The sequence below is a fragment of the Oncorhynchus mykiss genome, chromosome 8 (genome assembly GCF_057628025.1).
Source record: "Oncorhynchus mykiss isolate SJ-2025 chromosome 8, ASM5762802v1, whole genome shotgun sequence".
Taxonomy (NCBI): domain Eukaryota; kingdom Metazoa; phylum Chordata; class Actinopteri; order Salmoniformes; family Salmonidae; genus Oncorhynchus; species Oncorhynchus mykiss.
The window spans coordinates 48,571,287-48,589,777 of record NC_143029.1 but is presented as its reverse complement, the minus strand read 5'-3'; the positions used below and the strand labels follow the sequence as shown (position 1 = coordinate 48,589,777).

Below are 18,491 nucleotides of genomic sequence, written 5' to 3'. Positions count from 1 at the left end.
TTCAAATAATTGACTCTGGCAAGTTTGGCACCGGCGTGCTGCAGTAGAGAGGTAAAGCGGAAGTCGAATCCATCACTTCTGTTATTTGGTTGTGCTCATAGCAACGTTCGAAAATGGGGTGGATTTGAGATTAAAAATTACATTTACATGTCGGCTATGCCCGGAAATGCCCTTGTCTGGAGCAAAGGATCCCAATTTCAAACTCTCCAAAAAAGTGTTCCAAATTCAAAAAAACTGGCAATAATGAATATTACATGAAAAAAGATTGTATGTAGTTTCTTGCAATTGTCCTCTCTGACTTTAAATAATGTCTCTCTCAAAACTGTGATCCCTAAAAAATGTGTCCGGGGATTTGGTCAACTCCGTCAGATTTGTCTAAAATCCTACATTTATCAGGAATGAGCAGGGTCAGTTACACCATAAGGACCCCTTCTCCAGCCAGCCTGTTCTCTCTGTTCCTGCACGGCAAGCGGTACCGATTCAACTTCAGAAACTTCACAGAAAATTATTTGGTTATTACTATGTAATTACCAATTACCATTTAATTTCTAAAGAAATATCAAGTATTGTGAGGTATGGTAAAATAAATGTGCTTGTTTAATATGATTAAAGACACATTTTCATTCAAGACCAGGTTCATGTTCCATTAGGCCACATAATGGAAAAGGAAGTCCAGGTAGTCCCTCTCAATCAGTCAGTTTTCTTTTGTTTGGTGTCTACTGAACATGACCCAGAAAAGGTTATTTGTCAGGATTACTGGACCCTTCCTGCAGAGACAGAGGATTTGGGACGTTTGGGTGTCCTTGGTCCCAATACGTGGGATGGTTCAGAAGAGTGGTGCTTGCGCACATGTCGCAGCAGCAGCTGGCGATCCGGTGTAGCGTACGGACAGAGGTGGCAGGGGAAAGACTCGCCTGTGTGGTGGCGTCGTGCGTGGAGATCTAAGCTCTTTTTCTGGATGCTACAGAAAGATTGAAAGAGAAAGAGGGAGATAGTGAGAGTGAGACAGAGATAGACAGGGAGGGAGAGAGAGAGCTAACTTACAGTGTCGGCAGTGTGGGAGACTGGCGAGGCACACATTGAGTCATTGAGGAGTAGAGATAGAGTTAGCAAACGATTAACATGAACTCTAAACATACATTAGTGGGTGTGTGTGTGGTTACCTGCTGTAGGGACAGTACTGGCAGCAGTAGGGCCTCTCCTGTGTGTGCGTGCGGGAGTGTCGGCGCAGGGAGCTGCTGTCGATGGAGGCGTAGGGACACTGAAGGCATTTGAAGGGCTTCTCACCTACAGGTAGATAGTTGACAGCTCAGAGGTCACAAAGACAGTAAGGCTTCAATCTGAACCTTTTATCACATATTATTGTCATACTAAAAACTCTGTACAAGATTATTGGTGGGCTCAGAACATTGTTTTTTGGTTTGAAAAGCTGCCTTTTCACTAGTCACTACTGTGGGTATTTAAAGGCAAGTACAACAATCTATGTGACTGTGGCCCTCAAGGACAGGTTGGGAACTCTGCACCCCTTGTATAGTAGAAATACATTTTTAAACCCAAAGCTGCTGTAGATAACTGTTTTATTGGGCCAGAGTAGGTAGCTACTTAAAGGGCAATTTCACCACTTTTCAACCTCATTTTCATAATCTTCAGCAAAAAAACAGTTACTATTATGGGGTTCAGTAGCTTTCCAACTATTGACAAAAAAGAATGTTTTGCTCAGAATCAAACTGCAAATTATTACTCTGTTGCCCAGTGCACCCCAATTCCTAAAGAAAATGGCTGCATTATATAGTAAATATTGGTGTCGGCTTTCCTGCATGTTTCTCGGGGTGGCACTACCTGGGAGAAACACTGAATTCCCCTAAACATTGTGTTTGTTATGTAGAGATCATGTCAGTGGAATGGAAAATTGACCTATATTGGATGAACATTTCAGTCTTCAATCTGATGGCATATTATGCAACTTCACTACTGTTACCATGGCCACACAGCTCTCAAAGTCATTGCTGGGAGAGAAGGTGCGGGAAAAGTTTTCTAATAAATTTGGGCAACATCCCCCCCGCCCCTTGGTAAGAACCAACGCACAATGGGCAAATAATTGAGGGTCCAGTTACTCCTCCAACAGTGTTCCCGACACTGGATTTTGCATGTCCAGCTATTCTGGACTTGTCTCTTTACAATACAAATGTAACACTCCAAAACGTACACATTTCCCACATGTCACACACACAGTAATATGTGCCTTACTACACAGGTAGAACATTGAGGTACAACAATGTAATGAATAACACCAGTGTGTGTGTGTCTTTGTACGGACTACAGTACCAGCTAGGATGATTGAATATGGTCTAAAGACGTTACCTGTATGAACACGGAGGTGCTGTACCAGTGAGGCCTTGAGCCGGGTGCTGTAGTGGCAATGGGGACACTCAAAGGGCTTGTCCCCCTGGTGGATGCCCATGTGGCGACGCATGGTCAGCTTGGTGGAGAACTTCCTGTCATGGCAGGAAACAGGGCTCATTGAGATGCATTTGCAACCTGGTCATACTTTAAATAAACAACACGTTATGAAGGCTTTATATGTCATTCAGAAAGTCTTTATAAGCACTACATCAATGCTTCAGAAATTGTGTATACATTAGGCCTTAAAGGTTGTAGTTTGTTTAAAGTGGGCTTCCTCTATGCATGTCTCTCAAACACACACTGTAGCATTTACTTGATATGTGCTGCAACTATACCACCATAAAGTGGCAATGATTCTATGAAAGTTTTACACATAGAATTAGAACACTAGAATGAACATGAACCTTCTTTTAAACCACATTTCCATCCACAGCTTTTGTGCATAAAGTCATTCCATATATTTAAAAAAATCATGACAGCTGTGATTGAAACAGGAAGTTTCAGTACAATTTTGTAAATGCCGACAGATAATTTGTTCGTTTGACATGGTGGGAACTTTTTGTGTTGGTAAAATTAATTATGCAAGAAATGTCAGTAGAAATGCTTTTATGCGCAAATATTGATATAATAACCATCATATCAAAGTAAACTTTGACTCCCACTACAACTCGTCGGGAAAACATGCATTTTACTAGGCTACAGATGTAATAAGTTATGATGAACTGATGAGCTTGATGCTCCTTTACAAAAAATATTGAGGGTCTTATTCTGGTGACATGATGATCGATGCTTGGCAAACTAAAATATTATTGCTCTTACCATAATAATCTCATCATTTAGACTAGCCTACCTGCACTGTATCCGTTATTGGCTAGAGCACACGTGCCAAGACCAGAGGAGGCACATTTGCTATTTAACCCAAAGGTTTTTGTGATGCAAAATGTGATGCAAACACATTGAACTTTAGATTTTTATTTTGAACATGAAAACTTAAGCGAAAAATTACTTTGTGTGCACTACGCCATCACGCACTAATTTCTATCCGCACAAAGTCCGTTTGGTGGAGACACCACTGGTGAAAAAAAAATGTATTTTCTTAATGCAGATTTTAGAATATTTGCATTAAAATCTGTCGCCAATTGGATTGAAACCTAGCTACTGATGCAGTAAGGCCAATGGAACTCGATCAAACAATGGAAACGCACGGGGAAAAGATTTGACGAATATCCACTTTGTTAAAATCAGATTATGTTGAATGTGCACCAATCTGGCATCCTTCTTCTATCCGCCATGGTCTCCGTTCAATTGACCTCTTTACCGCATCTATGATGGTATGAAAGGTCAGCCATTTTGGCAAGGGAGTTGTTCAACTATGGTTTGCCAGTGCTGTGCTAAGAATCTTAAAAAATTCATAGTTTTACACTATCTGCACTGTATGTTTGTTAGCTAGCTAGCCATCCAGTTAGCTAGCTAGCCATCCATTTCCGTAAATGTTTCTAAATAACTGCCAATATGGCAACATTCCATTTGTACAAAACCTGTATAAACAGTATTTTTAATTGTTAAATGTGATACGCTGTGTGTAACATCCATTTGTAGTTTACTCCGCTACTTGAGTCGTCATCATCTATGTCAGTCAGTCAGTCAGTCAGTCAGTCACTCACCTCACTCACTCCACACAGACCTAGTACCACACCGTCACTTAAGGAGCGCTCTACCAGTGCTGGCAGGGGCCTAAATCAGTATGTTGTTTGTGCAACAGTATCTTCTAAATCAAAGAGGAATAGGCGAAGCATGAATATGTTGGCTACATGAATAAAGATTTAATGTAAGATTATAGGGTCCCCTAAGAAACACAGATCATCACTTTGGTTCCTACCCTGTCACAATAACTCATCCATGGCATTTTCATTTGTTGTCATGTCAAACAAACAACACTGTATTCAAAGTGCCCAGTATTATTTATATTCTAACTATAGACTTGTTCATCCAAGTGTTTTGATCTATATCACAATTGCAACATTTGGTTAAAAATAAGGCCTATTTTTTTTGCCCATATCGTGACAGTGTGGAAATGAAATGCTGAAATTGATGGAAATGCAGGAAATTATTTTAGGTTGAAGTTGAATTGAACAGTATAAAACAATCAATCAGAATGGAGAAAGACCCATTGAAATAATTTAGAATGTATTTGTTGCCACCCTAGGGTCAGGTACTACTCAAAGCAAATGTAGAACTTTTATTAATCAAAAACATAAAATACTGTCAAATAGTCATACCATAAAATTAAAATACCATATATGATATGATATTTTGGCCATATCGCCCAGCCCTAATCACATGCCTTACTTTTATTTTCCTGCACAAGTAAAAGCAGGAAATGCATCACCTATGCCTCTACTACCATTCATTAGACTGGTTTGGATTTCTCTCTGACCACAATGGCTGCCATTTTCAGACCATTCTGGAACTTTGAGGGGTTTAATTTAATAGGATCTCTATGGTTTTTACGGCCCAGTTTTATATGGTACTGAAAACACACAGAAAAGGAAATAAACAAACAAAGCTTCTGCAATACTCTTTTCTTCCACAACAAACTGTACTCTGACCCCTTGTGGTAAAATGTGTTACTGACACTTCTGAGTGACTGTACCTGTTGCAGAGGGCACAGCAGAACTCTTTCCTCCCTTTCTTCCTCACCGATTCCTCCGCTTTCTGCCCTTGCTCCTCTCTGCGCTCCTCTCTGCCCTCCTCGCCGTCCTTTCTTCCCCTCTGCTTCGGCCTCCACTTATTCCACTTTTCTGGCTCCACTCCTTGCAGATCTTGTGGGTAATTACTTTCGTGGGTGAACTTCCTCAAAGCACACCTGTGAGTTGGAGATGGCAACGTTAAATGGACAATCTGCACTTGAAAACAACAACAAATCGCTCACGACGCCATTGTCGTTTTGGTAAACAGCTGAGGGATGGATGGGTTGTCGAAATATAACCAGTCTCAAATTCATAAAGACAGCCATTAATGCAAGGGCTGACCATCCATGAGATCAAATTTATAGTTTTAACCATTTGAGGCTATAAAATGTTTGTTCTAAAAATGCTTACAGTGCATCCGGGAAGTATTCAAACCCCTTTACTTTTTCCATATTGTTACTTTACAGCCTTATTCAAAAATGGATTCCACTGTTTTTTTCCTAAATCAATCTACACACAATACCCCATAATGACGAAGCAAAAGAAATTGGACACACCTGATTCCAGGGTTTTTCTTAATTTTTTAAAATTTTCTACATTGTAGAATAATAGTGAAGACATCAGAACTATGAAATAAGACATACGGAATCATGTAGTAAGCATAAAAGTGTAAAATCAAAAAATATATATATTTGAGATTCTTCAAAGTATCCACCTTTTGCGTTGATGACAACTTTGCACACTCTTAGCATTCAACCAGCTTAATGAGGTAGTCACCTGGAATCCATTTCAATTAACAGGTGTGACTTGTTAAAAGTGAATTTCTGGAATTTTTTTCCTTCTTAATGCGTTTTAGACAGTGTTGTGTCAGGGTAGGGGTGATATACAGAAGATAGCCCTATTTGGTAAAAGACAAAGCCCATGTTATGGGAAGAAAAGCTCAAATAACCAAAGAGAAACAACAGTCCATCACTACTTTAAGACATAAAGGTCAGTCAATACGGAAAATCTGCAGTTGCAAAAACCATGTTTCTACCACTAATCAAGTAGTAGAAACATCAAGGATGATCAATGGAAACAGGATGCACCTGAGCTCAATTTGAGTCACAAGGGTCTGAATACTTATGTAAATAAGGTATTTATGAAATTTCATTATAAACAAATTTAAAAACTGTTTGAGACAAAAGTTATATTCTTCACTAATCAATGGGTATACAGTATATCTTTACCAAGTATATTATCAAGTCCAAAATGGTTGTACCAATACCAGATTGCCCCTTTAATGGTCAAAGACGTATGGTTGAGATAATCAACTCTCTCAACTGTGTTCAAAGACCAACTTGTGAAAATTCATCCAAATAGATTTTATACAGTATTCCCATTAAAATTCTTTAAAAAGTAAATTTTTCCTGAAAGCCATTTGATTGAGCCATTGTGCCATGTCTAATCATTGATTACTTCACAGAATACAGGGGAGAAGGATGCATTTTTATGAAACTCAAATATGGCATATGTCCAGACCAAATGCTTTTTAAATATTTTGGGTGCACACAATGAGTAGGTTGGTTTGTTGCTCTTAGACTATGGCGCAGGAAGTGAACAGGCAAACTACTTACACAACATGGGTGCTCAGTCCATCCGGGTTTGTCAGTCTGTCCCCAAAGGCTTTGTGCTCTGAGAGAATGTGTTTGTGCAGTTTGTCCCACGACTTATCTGGAAGACAGACAGAGATGGTACAGCTGGGTAAAATTTGTATCATCTGTATTAATGTAAATGTGTTCATCGCTGAATAGAGTTGGAAAGCTGCTGGTAATTTACCAAAGTTAACAGAATCTTTGGTAACTTGGGGAATTAAAGACACACTCCTGATATTTTCCTTTTGAAAAACAATATCCCAAGAATAAATACAGTACTGTATACACATAGGGTAAAAAAAAGACATTACGCAAATAGTGTACTTTTTAGATTGAATGTCCTTCTTGAAGCTTGCAGTTCTAGGAGTTGTTCTGATCGTGGTATTGTCGGTCCCCACCCTTTCTTGCGGGAACAATTAGCTTGAGTTATCAGGCTATGGTTTGGAGGGCTACTCCGATCCAGACTCATTGCGGAGAAGAAACTAATGTACGTGAGCGTGGCTTTTAGCCGGAGCAAGGAGTCTGGGTAGCCAGTCAACCCAAACCAAGCCCAACCCAATGGCCAGTATACAGTATCAGTTTGACAAATTGTATGAAGCTGCAACTCAGAGCATTGTTTATTCAGACTGTGTAATGTACTGTCAGTGTTTTTTGTGATGTTTTTGTTTTTTCCCCCTGATCAGAGAAATTAGCAATTGAAGTCGCATGTGTTTCCCCCAAAATGAAGTGAAAGTACCAGCTACCGGGATGTTCCTGCTTTTATCCATTTTGCTGGTCTCTTGTGTAATCAAATGTATCACAGCATTTTCTTTGCAGCTTTGGGTAGAAAACCAATAGCTTTTTGTGTGGTTATCCTCAAGTTAAACTAGTCCCCCATGAAAGCAATTCATTTTGTCCTTCTCTTAGCAACCCAACTCTCCTTGAATATGTCCAACATGTGGCAGCTCTCTGAGAGGGCTATGCCTATGGTGCAATTATCATATGAAGACCAAAAATGTGATGGAGAAATGGGTTATTGACTAAACACAACCCAATACCATTACAAAACACTATACAGTGTATGTTTGGGACTTTTACCATTGAAAACCCTTAGAGACAATAACTGCTGTAGCCTAACGGTTTGCTGTAGGGAATAAACTACACACAGGGGCAGTTTCCTGGACATAGATTAAGCCTAAGGGAAGGAAAAACTGAATTGCTTTCATTGAGGACTGGCTTGAATTGTGAGGATGATCACAATTTATTTTCATCACAAAAGCTATTGGTTTTCTACCCAAGGTTTGAAAGAAAATGTGATACATTTAATAAACACAAGAGACCAGCAAAATGGATAAAAGGGTGTGGCAATAGCAGGAACAGCATCTGGTGAGCAAAACATTGTACTTTGACTCTTATTTATGGGGGAAAATGCAAGCGACTTCAATTAATACTCTTTCTGAATGGGCAAAAACCATCACCAACAATACTCCAAGCAGCAGCTTCATATTGTCAAACATAGAGAACTGATACTGTATATTGGCCGTTGGGGTGGGCGGCTTAAAAAAAAAAGTCTTACTCATTGTTAGGATGAAGTTTTGTCCAAATCAGATGTTACGTACTATATTTATTGAATGTTATCTGAATCCTATAAATTAAAATTGCCAATTTGGGTGCAATCAATTAGATTAAATTCTTCAGAGATCAAATTATATTTTAACAAAACAATATTGCAGAAATGCTTATCTTATTAGTTTCTAACTAAAGAAACAATTTCAGAACAATCTTAAATGTTGGGTGTCAAAATCCTCTCGCATTTTTTGAGGTGGAACTACCCCAGAGATAATTACAGACATCTGTGATAATATGTACCCAAAAAGTACCCAAAAAGGCAACCGGATGTCACCTGATAAAATAAAAAAAACTTGACAGATACCAAAATTTGAGTAGTTTACTGGTAAAGATTCCAGTAATAAACCCCCCCTTTGCAACTCTATCCCGGAACAAGTTCAATGTTAGGTGGAATAGTAGGGTAAAATTGGAATAAACACTGGAACAGATCCTCACCACTGTAGTCACAGTGCTGGCACGTGAAGCATTCTTGAGGACTCCGCCGTTGACTGTGGTGCCGCCGCTCATGTGCATCCCGGGACTTAACACTCCGGAACTTCCGGAGACAAACCTGGCAGCCATGGGGCCTTGACCCCCTCTCTTTCTCTTTTTTCCCTCGCCGCATCCTCTTCCCGTGGGCCCTCCAGTGGCGCTCCATCTCCCCCCACCCGGCCGACGTCCAGCCGCACTGAAGGCACTTGAAGCCCCTGTCCCCGTTGTGGCATTTAAGGTGGACCTCAAGCAAGTGTCTAGAGGTCAGGGTGGCGCGGCAGAGGACACAAAACAGTGACCTCCGCTGCTTGGAGCCATGAGGAGGAGGGGACTGCTTTCCCTGGGACTGGGGCATTTTGTCATCCATCTTGTCATCCAGGGAGGTGTCTGACTCCAAACCCTCTTGCCCGATGGGAGTTGAGGGAAGCTGGGTAACCGCTCGGCCTGAGAGGCCCTTGTTGGCTGTGGAGATGCGACAGAGGCCCAGGGTCATGAGGTGAGCTGACTGGGCCATTTCATCATCCTTGGCCTCGTTTATCACCACCGAGCCCATTGGACACGACAGGTTGACGGAGTCGGCAGCATCCAATCGGAACACGCTCTCCTCTTCGTCCTCCTCACCATGTCTCTCGTCCTCCTCAAACAAAGTGCTCACCTGTATAGGACCAGAGCAGGATAAACAAAACTGATTCTCAGCTACAAATCTGTGAATATATTGCCTACATAGAATTGGAAATTACTAGTCCACCTTTAGTGACGAATCCACTCGACTGGAATTTTCACTGCATTTGAAACACAATTTTTTCCCACTCCAGTTAAACTTCTCTCTTACCTCACAGGTCTGTGCAACGTGGAGGCTCCCGTCCGAGTTGGAACTCAGGGCCATGTCACATGACTGGGGACTGATATTGGGCAGCATGCCGTACATGGGCAGCAGGAAGGACATGCGCTCCAAGCCCATATGATCCATCTGGTCATCATCAGCATCCTTTGAGACAGAATGGAGGTCATCCTCCAGGTTGTAGCCTGGGGAGCCATTTTGGTCCAGTTCATCATCATCATCTTCTCTGTCAACTCCCACCCCTGTCTCAAGGCCATTGTCCTTCTCAAGACAGGGAAGACCAGGGCAGGAGGAGGCTCCTAAATCGTGCCTCTCCAGTACGTGTGTTTGGATACTGCCTTTTAGGCCACTGGTGAACTGGCACACTCTGCAGCGGTAGACTTCAACCAGGAAGGCTTCGACTAAGGAAGCCACTTGGGCCTCCAGCCCCTTAGCAGTGACACAGTACAAGGAGGTGACCGTCTCTTCTGGAAGGTGTAGTGTGACTGGCCTGATGTCCTGGAAATCATAATTGACTGGACTCATCATCTGGGTTGAGCTAACATGGGGAGACAGAGGGATTGCATGAGATTAGCATAACTAAAATGTTGGGGATGCAACATTAGCTTCGTTTGAACTACACTTGTCCTAGCCATACTCCGATTAAGCAAGATATTCTGTATTCAAGAGAGATAATGAATAGAGAAAGTCTTGCTTAGTGTCTAACCTTACACTTGTTGACCATGCATAATAGGAAGAACTTAGTCATAGCACTACAAGTCAAGCTGGCTAGCTGTGGAAAATGCATGCATGCGAAACTGAAATCTACAATAAATACAAACACATGCACGTAGGTAGATAATGACGAACACACACTGAATTTGCTGAAATATGCAACGTTTCTATTTACCACGATAGCTAGTTAGCGTTCATTACGTTTGATAAACATGGAATCGCGCTGAATTAAACTCGCTCGTCACCACATAGCCAAATTCCAGGTAGCTAGGTAGCTAACGTTACCTAGATCTACAGTACATAGCAAGACATATACGACAATAACGTCACATTTATATCAGCGATGAGTTCATGCTGTATGAAATGTAAACACGTCCAAAACGAACTGGATCCCAGCTGCCAATGAGCCAACCTGCTGACTTTTTTAGGGACCACTGACTGTTAGTGGAATAGTTCGTTTCAGTGCAGTAAATCACATTTTGTCTTATTGACTTATAATTATATAATAGTGTGTCACATCAAAATATAGGCCCAAAGAAGATTCATTATTTCGAAATCTCTTATATAAGGGGTACAGACAAAACGCAAAATTGTCATTACTTTTACAGACAGTGCCTTGCCTTGTCTTCCTATCCATTGCGCATGTCCAAAGTTAACAATGAAAATGGCTGCTATGGGTTTCATACCTGGCGACGGCGAGAGAAAACAAGCGTAAGACATTTTTAAAATTGTGTATTAGGCAAGATGTATAGTTGTCGCGATAGGGTATTCTGCGTGTGGTCGTAACTAAAGTTAATGAGAAAAAAAAAAAATCGTATATAACAGAGAGCCTGTTTCAATACTGTAGCTAACTAACGCGGCTAACTACAGTAGCTAACGTTAGAAGAAATTAGAAGACATTTGCCGTTTGTAATTGAAACTAGCTAACTTAGTTATATAGCTAGATGTTTAACGTTATTTAGGTAGGTAGCTAACGTTAGCTACCTATCTTCCAAGTCAATGTCAGTTATGAAACTCGGAGAAATACTCGACAAGTTTAGACTAATTGAACCAGGTGTGCTTGTTCAAGACTAGAACACAATTGTGAAACGACTGAGGGTCCCCAAGGAAAGGTCTGAGAGACACTTAAGTTGCACCACTAACGTTAGTAGTTGTGGAATAAACCAGCATTAGTTGTCAAATGAACCAATTACAATAGACCTTCCCAATTGACTAATCATTACCCTTTCCTATATCTTTTTCGTTCGCAGGGGAGAGGATGCAGAGAGCTCAGAGAGGAGTGGCAATGAAGAGGAAAATGAGGACCTGTCATGTGAAGAGGAGGAAGAAGGAAGTGCCGGGAAGGTCGAAGCCGGTTCGTTGAAGCTCCGCGTCGCCGTGAGCTCGGCCCAGACCAAGAAGAAGAAACACAAGCACCGCAGCAAACACAAGCGACAGAAGCACGTCTCCCCAGAGGTCAAGGAGCGGCGCCACGGGCACCGGCACAAGCACAAGAGGCACAAGCGTAAAGACAACCCCTCAACCGATGTCTTCTCAAACTGTGGCGATGACGACGCTTCCCTGTACTCCTCCTCTGCCAAGCACCCAAGACTGGAAGATGATGAGATGGCACTTCTGGAGGAGCTGGAGAAACAGAGGGCCCTGATCCAAGCCGAGCTAGACGGTGAACTGACTGAGGGGGGCAGGGGGGTACAGTCGGACATGGGGCTCATACTCCAGGGCTACCACTCTGATGAGGATGGGGAGCTTCAGGTGGAGAGGGAGCACAATGGGCAGCACTGGTGTATAGGGGCAACAGGTCCCGGGTCCGGCTCACAGACCGCTAAGGACACCTGTAGAGAACGGCGAGAGTCGACAGATGCCGGAAAAGCTAAGCAGAGCAATCCCAATAAAAATGCCAGGAAGAGCAGGACAGACGGGAAGACCAAGGATCGGATGAGAGGACGGAGCACGTCCAGGGATAGAGACGGCAGAAGACATTCCAGGAGTTCAGTGTGCTTTAGGTCTCCTCCTGGCACCAGCAAGCAGCCTTCCCCACCGGCTCAGAGCAGAGGAGCCCAAAATCAGGAGCCCAGCGGCAGCAACCACAAGTCACCCGAGCACTACAAGGCCAGGTGGCCAGATAAGGAAAGGGACAAGGACAAGAAGGCGACCAAGTCCCCCGCTAAGGACGCTTCCTCTGGGAAGGAGAACCGCTCTCCAGGCCTGCGAGGGAGGCCGCCAGGCCCCGCCCTCCAGCTGCAGCGCAGCACGTCCCCATCACAATGTCAGAACTCCCTGGACTCATCCTCAGGCCCCCAGGCAGCTGAGCGAAGGGCCATGTCACCGTCACCACCCAGAGGGGGTCACCCACGCTCCCCGGAGAGTCGAAGGAGAGTGATTGACCGACTGAGACTTCCACCTGGCAGGTCAGAATTTTTGGGGGCCAAATATCAATTCCAAAACAAACACAGGTGTATCATAAACATACACACATCCGTCATAAACACACATTAATTTGTGTTAAATACAGATAAACACGTGCTATTGTTTTCGAGGAGGAGATGTGTCCTCTCGCAACCAGGTACAGAATCCACAAATGAATTTACCGGTAACATATTGTGACAAAACCATCAGCTCCTGGGTTATCACTCTCCTCCTGGGATAGACCATGAGCATTGGAATGGGAAGCCCTGGAGTGTATTGATTAGTGTACACTGTAATGCCTTTTTTTGCAACAGAAAATGTTTTGAAACTAAAAGTAGCGTTTCTTATCAGGCAAGTTCAGGTGAGACCCCATTTTGTCCGGTTGCTTCCATTTGGTTTCTAGTGAATACACCCCTAGTAATGTGAGGGGAGGAGGATACTTGCAATATCACTGTTATTGCCGGTAGACCCTTGACAGCTATCAGCAGAGACAGTGCCAATAAGAAAAAACAAGTGCAGATGTTAGTGCAAGAAAGACGAGTACTTAATTGCTATATGGGAGATAGCACTTTACATGTCGTCATGCCACAATATTCCCAAACAAACACGGTCCATTGTACATCATCCCCACATTGAATCCTGTCCAAATAAAATCAGACCGACTTTAGGTAATGCATGGAGAATATTGAATGTGTAACACCTTATCCTTTTGTCACGTGATCTTCAGGATGTGGAGCCAGGAAGAGGCAGGGGTCCGTAGGGACACTAGCCCGGCCCTAGGTGCCCGGCGACGGTTCAGCCGCTCACCTTTCAGGCGGAGATCGCGCTCTCCCAGGAGATGCAGCAGGTCACCATTCAGGAGGAGGTGGGTGGAGGACAGGTTCAAAAGTGTTTTTTAGTATCCATGTTGGTGCATGTCTCATTATCTGTATAACCACTACCTGTGTTATGTATTTGAGTCTAAAACTACAGATGCAGTGCCTTTGGAAAGTATTCAGACCCCTTGAATTTTACCACATTTTGTTACGTTACAGCCTTATTCTAAAATGGATTAAATAAAGAAAAATCCTCAGCAATCTACACACAATACCCCACAATGACAAAGTGAAAACAGCTTATTAGAAATGTTTGCAAATGTATTAAAAATAAACAACAAATGCCTTATTTACAAAAGTATTCAGACCTTCTGCTATGAGAGTTTGAAATTGAGCTCAGGTGCATCCTGTTTCCATTGATCATCCTTGATGTTTCTACAACTTGATTAGAGTCCATCTGTGGTAAATTCAATTGATTGGACATGATTTGGAAAGGCACACTTCTGTCTATATAAGGTCCCACAGTTGACTGCATGTCAGAGCAAAGCCATGAGGTCCTAAAGCTGACCGCCTGACCAAATTAAGCAAACGGAGGAGAAGGGCCTTGGTCCGGGAGGTTACCAAGAACCCGATGGTCACTCTGACAGCGATCCAGAGTTCCTTTGTGGGCATTGGAGAACCTTCCAGAAGGACAACCATCTGTGCAGCACTCCACCAATCAGCCCTGAATGGTAGAGTGGCTAGACAGAAGCCACTCATCAATTAAAGGCACATGACAGCCAACTTGGAGTTTTCCAAAAGGCACCTAATGGACTTTCAGACCATGAGAAACGAGATTCTCTGGTTTGATGGAACCAAGATTGAACTCTTTGGTCTGAGTGACAAGCGTCACGTCTAGAAGAAATCTGGCACCATCCCTACGGTAAAGCATGGTGGTGGCAGCATCATGCTGTGGGGATGTTTTCTGGTGCAGGGACTGGGAGACTAGCCAGGATCAAGGGAAAGATCAACGGAGCAAAGTACAGAGAGATCCTTGATGAAAATCTTCGACTGGGGCAAAGGTTCACCTTCAAACAGGACAATGACCATAAGCACACAGCCAAGACAATGCAGGAGTGGCTTCGGGACAAGTCTCTGAATGTCCTAGAGTGGCCCAGCCAGAGCCCGGACTTGAACCCGATTGAACATCTCTGGAGAGACCTGAAAATAGCTGTACAGCCATCCAACCTGACAGAGCTTGAGAGGATCTGCAGAGAAGATTGGGAGAAACTCCCCAAATACAGGTGTGCAAAGTAGAGGTCGACCGATTATGATTTTTCCATGCCGATACTGATTATTGGAGGGCCAAAAAAAAGCTGATACCGAGTAATCGCACAATTTTCATTTATTTATTTGTATTAATGACAATTACAACAATACTTAATATAATACATCAATACAATCAATTTAGCCTCAAATAAATAATGAAACATGTTCAATTTGGTTTAAATAATGCAAAAACAAAGTGTTGGAGAAGAAAGTAAAAGTGCAAATGTGCTATGTAAGAAAGCTAACGTTTAAGTTCCTTGCTCAGAACATGAGAACATATGAAAGCTGGTGGTTACTTTTAACATGAGTCTTCAATATTCCCAGGTAAGAAGTTTTGGGTTGTAGTTATTATAGGAATTATAGGACTATTTCCCTCTATACCATTTGTATTTCATTAACCTTTGACTATTGGATTTTCTTATAGGCACTTTAGTATTGCCAGTGTAACAGTATAGCTTCCCATCCCTCTCCTCGCTCCTCCCTGGGCTCGAACCAAGAACACAATGACAACAGCCACCCTAAAAGCAGCGTTACTCATGCAGAGCAAGGGAAACAACCACAGGCTCAGAGCGAGTGACGTTTGAAACGCTATTAGCCCGCTCTAACTAGCCAGCCATTTCACTTCGGTTACACCAGCCTCATCTCGGGAGTTGATAGGCTTAAAGTCATAAACAGTGCAATGCTTGACCCACAACGAAGAGCTGCTGGCAAAACACACAAGTGCTGTTTGAATGAATGTTTAGGCGCCTGCTTCTGCCTACCACCGCTCAGTCAGATACTTAGATGCTTGTATGCTCAGTCAGATTATATGCAATGCAGGACACGCTAGATAATATCTAGTAATATCATCAACCATGTGTAGTTATCCTGTGATTATGATTGTTTTTAATAAGATAAGTTTAATGTTAGTTAGCAACTTACCTTGGCTTACAACATTCGCGTAACAGGCAGTCTCCTTGTGGAGTGCAACGAGAGAGGCAGGTCGTTATTGTGTTGGACTTGTTAACTGTAAGTTTGCAAGATTGGATCCCCCGAGCTGACAAGGTGAAAATCTGTTGTTGTGCCCCTGAACGAGGCAGTTAACCCACCATTCCTAGGCCGTCATTGAAAATCAGAATGTGTTCTTCACTGCCTTGCCTAGTTAAATAAAGATTAAATAAGGTGTATAAAAAGAAATCGGTGTCCAAAAATACCGATTGTTATGAAAACTTGAAATCGGCACTAATTAATCGGCCATTCCGATTAATCGGTCGACCTCTAGTGCGAAGCTTGAAGTGTCATACCCAAGAAGACGTGAGGCTGTAATCACTGCCAAAGGTACTTCAACAAAGTACTGAGTAAAGCATCTGAATTCCTCACAATGGTCAGGAGGAATTTTGGACCATTTCACTTCACAAAACTGTTTCAGTTCATCAATATTCTTGGGATGTCTGGTGTGAACTGCTCTCTTGAGGTCATGCCATAGCACCCCAATTGGGTTGAGGTCAGGACTGGGCCACTCCAGAAGGCGTTTGGTCCACTCCAGAAGCCCCAAACCACGATGCTCCCTCCACCATACTTTACAGGTGGGATGAGGTTTTGATGTTGGTGCGCTGTGCCTTTTTTTCTCCACACATAGTTGTGTGTTCCTTCCAAACATCTCAACTTTAGTTTAATCTGTCCACATATTTTGCTAGTAGCGCTGTCCAGGTGCACTTTTGCAAACTTCGGACGTGCAGCAATGTTTTTTTTGGACAGCAGTGGCTTCTTCCGTGGTGTCCTCCCATGAACACCATTCTTGTTTAGTGTTCTACGTATCGTAGACTCGTCAACAGAGATGTTAGCATGTTCCAGAGATTTCTGTAAATCTTTAGCTGACACTCTAGGATTCTTCTTCACCTCATTGAGCATTCTGCGCTGTGCTCTTGCAGTCGTCTTTCCAGGATGGTCACTCCTAGGGAGAGTAGCAACAGTGCTGAACTTTCTACATTTAGAGACCATTTTGTCTTACCATGGACTGATGAACATCAAGGCTAGATACTTTTAGAGATACTTTTGTAACCCTTTCCAGCTTTTTGCAAGTCAACAATTCTTAATCTTAGGTCTTCTGAGATCTCTTTTGTTCAAGGCGTGGCTCACATCAGAAAATGCTTCTTGTGAATAGCAAACATTTTGAGTTTTTTTTATTTTTATTGGGCAAGGCAGCTCTAACCAACATCTCCAATCTCGTCTCATTGATTAGACTAGTTAGCTGTTAGCTGACTCCAATTAGCTTTTGAAGAAGTAATTAGCCTAGGGGTTCATACTTTTTCTTTCCATAGTGGTTCGTCCTTTAAAAGTTGCTGTACAGCTTGCGTGATGCTGCAGAATTCTATGGCACTTTATTTAAGTGCCAACCACTGGTACCATTAATGCTAGTTAGTGCTAGTTTGACCACCAAGAGGGGATCTTTGAAAAGCATTTGATAGCCTTCAATAGTGGCTGTACTAGAAAATGTAAAACCTTTTTTTGTAAGAACACAGTATATGGGACTGATTTTTAGAAATTTAGCTTAATTAATTTGCTTAATATTATGGTGTTTCTAGTCCAAGAACAACTCAAATTTCTCTGGGTTTCCATTAGGATGGAACGGAAAATATGTCACTACAGCGTGACGGTCGGGAGTAGGCTACAGTACTTGGCTATTTTGCTAAAGAATCCCTCTGTGCGGGAGACGGGTTCAATTCTCTGATGGGGAGGAAGGAGTAGGCTGTCCTTGTAAATAAGAATTTGTTCTTAACTTACTTGCCTACCCAAACAGATTCAGTGAAAATAAAAATCTCATTGATTTATCAAGACCAGTCCCCATGCTTGTCTCAGAGCAGCGCGAAACAGTGCTAAAATAGTTGTAGGCTATTGCTTCAAATCCTATTGCTTCTAACTTCAATATGCTCTTCAAATAAATAAGACCATTTTTAACAGCACATTACTCAAAACTAGTGGCGGCCAACACCGGGAGACCCATGAGGCGGCTTTTGGATTTAATTCTGAATCCTCTATATGTAATTATTGGCAGTCACGTCATATTTTTCGATATACTGTAGGCCTACCATAGACTCAGTAGTGTTGAGTAATGTGCTGTTAAAAGTGGTGTGGGTCTTATTTGAAGAGCATATTGAAGTTGGAAGCAATAGAATTTGAAGCACAAAGTATCAAAATACAGAGTGGTGTTGGTAAAGGAATATTGTCCTGCTAATAGCCCATAATGGGCTATATTATTACTGTACGTGGTGTCCAGGTCAGGAAAACCAAAGCATTTCTTAAAGACTATCAGAAAGAATGTTGGTACTTATTTGTTTTGATCCAAAGCCATGAATGAGTGAGTCACTCAGCTTTATGTAGGTGCCGGGCTATATGACTTTGCCATCAACTTGAAAATATATAACAATATTTTGGAGGTTATTTTGTTGTTTTTTTAAACGAAAGTGAGCGATTGTAATCTGAATAAAGGCCAAAACATTTATTTCTATTTTTAGAGGGAGAGAAATGCTGGGCCAATTGTGCGCCGCCCTATGTGATTCCCAATCAGGGGTCGGATGTGATCCATTATATTTTTTGTCTTTTCTGGTGGATTAAACTGAAA

At 42.2% G+C, this 18,491-nt stretch overlaps 2 protein-coding genes across 8 annotated transcripts in view; one reads left to right on the top strand and one right to left on the bottom strand.

Annotated features, from left to right (window-relative positions):
• Positions 1–508: 508 nt before the first annotated feature.
• Positions 509–10,783, bottom strand: si:dkey-154p10.3 (uncharacterized). Of its 4 annotated transcripts, none has more exons than XM_036985520.2 (8): positions 10,503–10,783; positions 9,639–10,185; positions 8,771–9,461; positions 6,710–6,806; positions 5,057–5,269; positions 2,362–2,495; positions 1,164–1,287; positions 509–961 (listed from the first exon to the last, which is right to left on the bottom strand). In XM_036985520.2, the coding sequence occupies exons 2-8, from the start codon at positions 10,173–10,175 to the stop codon at positions 754–756; spliced, it is 2,004 nt and encodes a 667-aa protein (XP_036841415.2). In that variant the 5' UTR covers positions 10,176–10,185; positions 10,503–10,783; the 3' UTR covers positions 509–753. The 4 variants fall into 4 exon arrangements, with proteins under 4 accessions (XP_036841415.2, XP_021468375.3, XP_021468376.3 ...); XM_021612700.3 differs by having other exon boundaries at positions 10,537–10,783; XM_021612701.3 differs by having other exon boundaries at positions 10,563–10,783.
• A 222-nt stretch (positions 10,784–11,005) lies between these two features.
• Positions 11,006–18,491, top strand: part of LOC110529981 (serine/threonine-protein kinase PRP4 homolog) — a 38,899-nt gene continuing 31,413 nt past the window's right edge. For all 4 annotated transcript variants that reach the window (XR_016482402.1, XR_016482403.1, XR_016482404.1 and 1 more), the window contains exons 1-3: positions 11,006–11,072; positions 11,612–12,769; positions 13,495–13,632. Coding sequence is in view for 1 of the 4 variants with exons in the window: in XM_021612697.3 (XP_021468372.3) it covers positions 11,020–11,072; positions 11,612–12,769; positions 13,495–13,632 (1,349 nt within the window). In the remaining 3 variants the exon portion in view is untranslated. The remainder of the gene's footprint in view (positions 11,073–11,611; positions 12,770–13,494; positions 13,633–18,491) is intronic.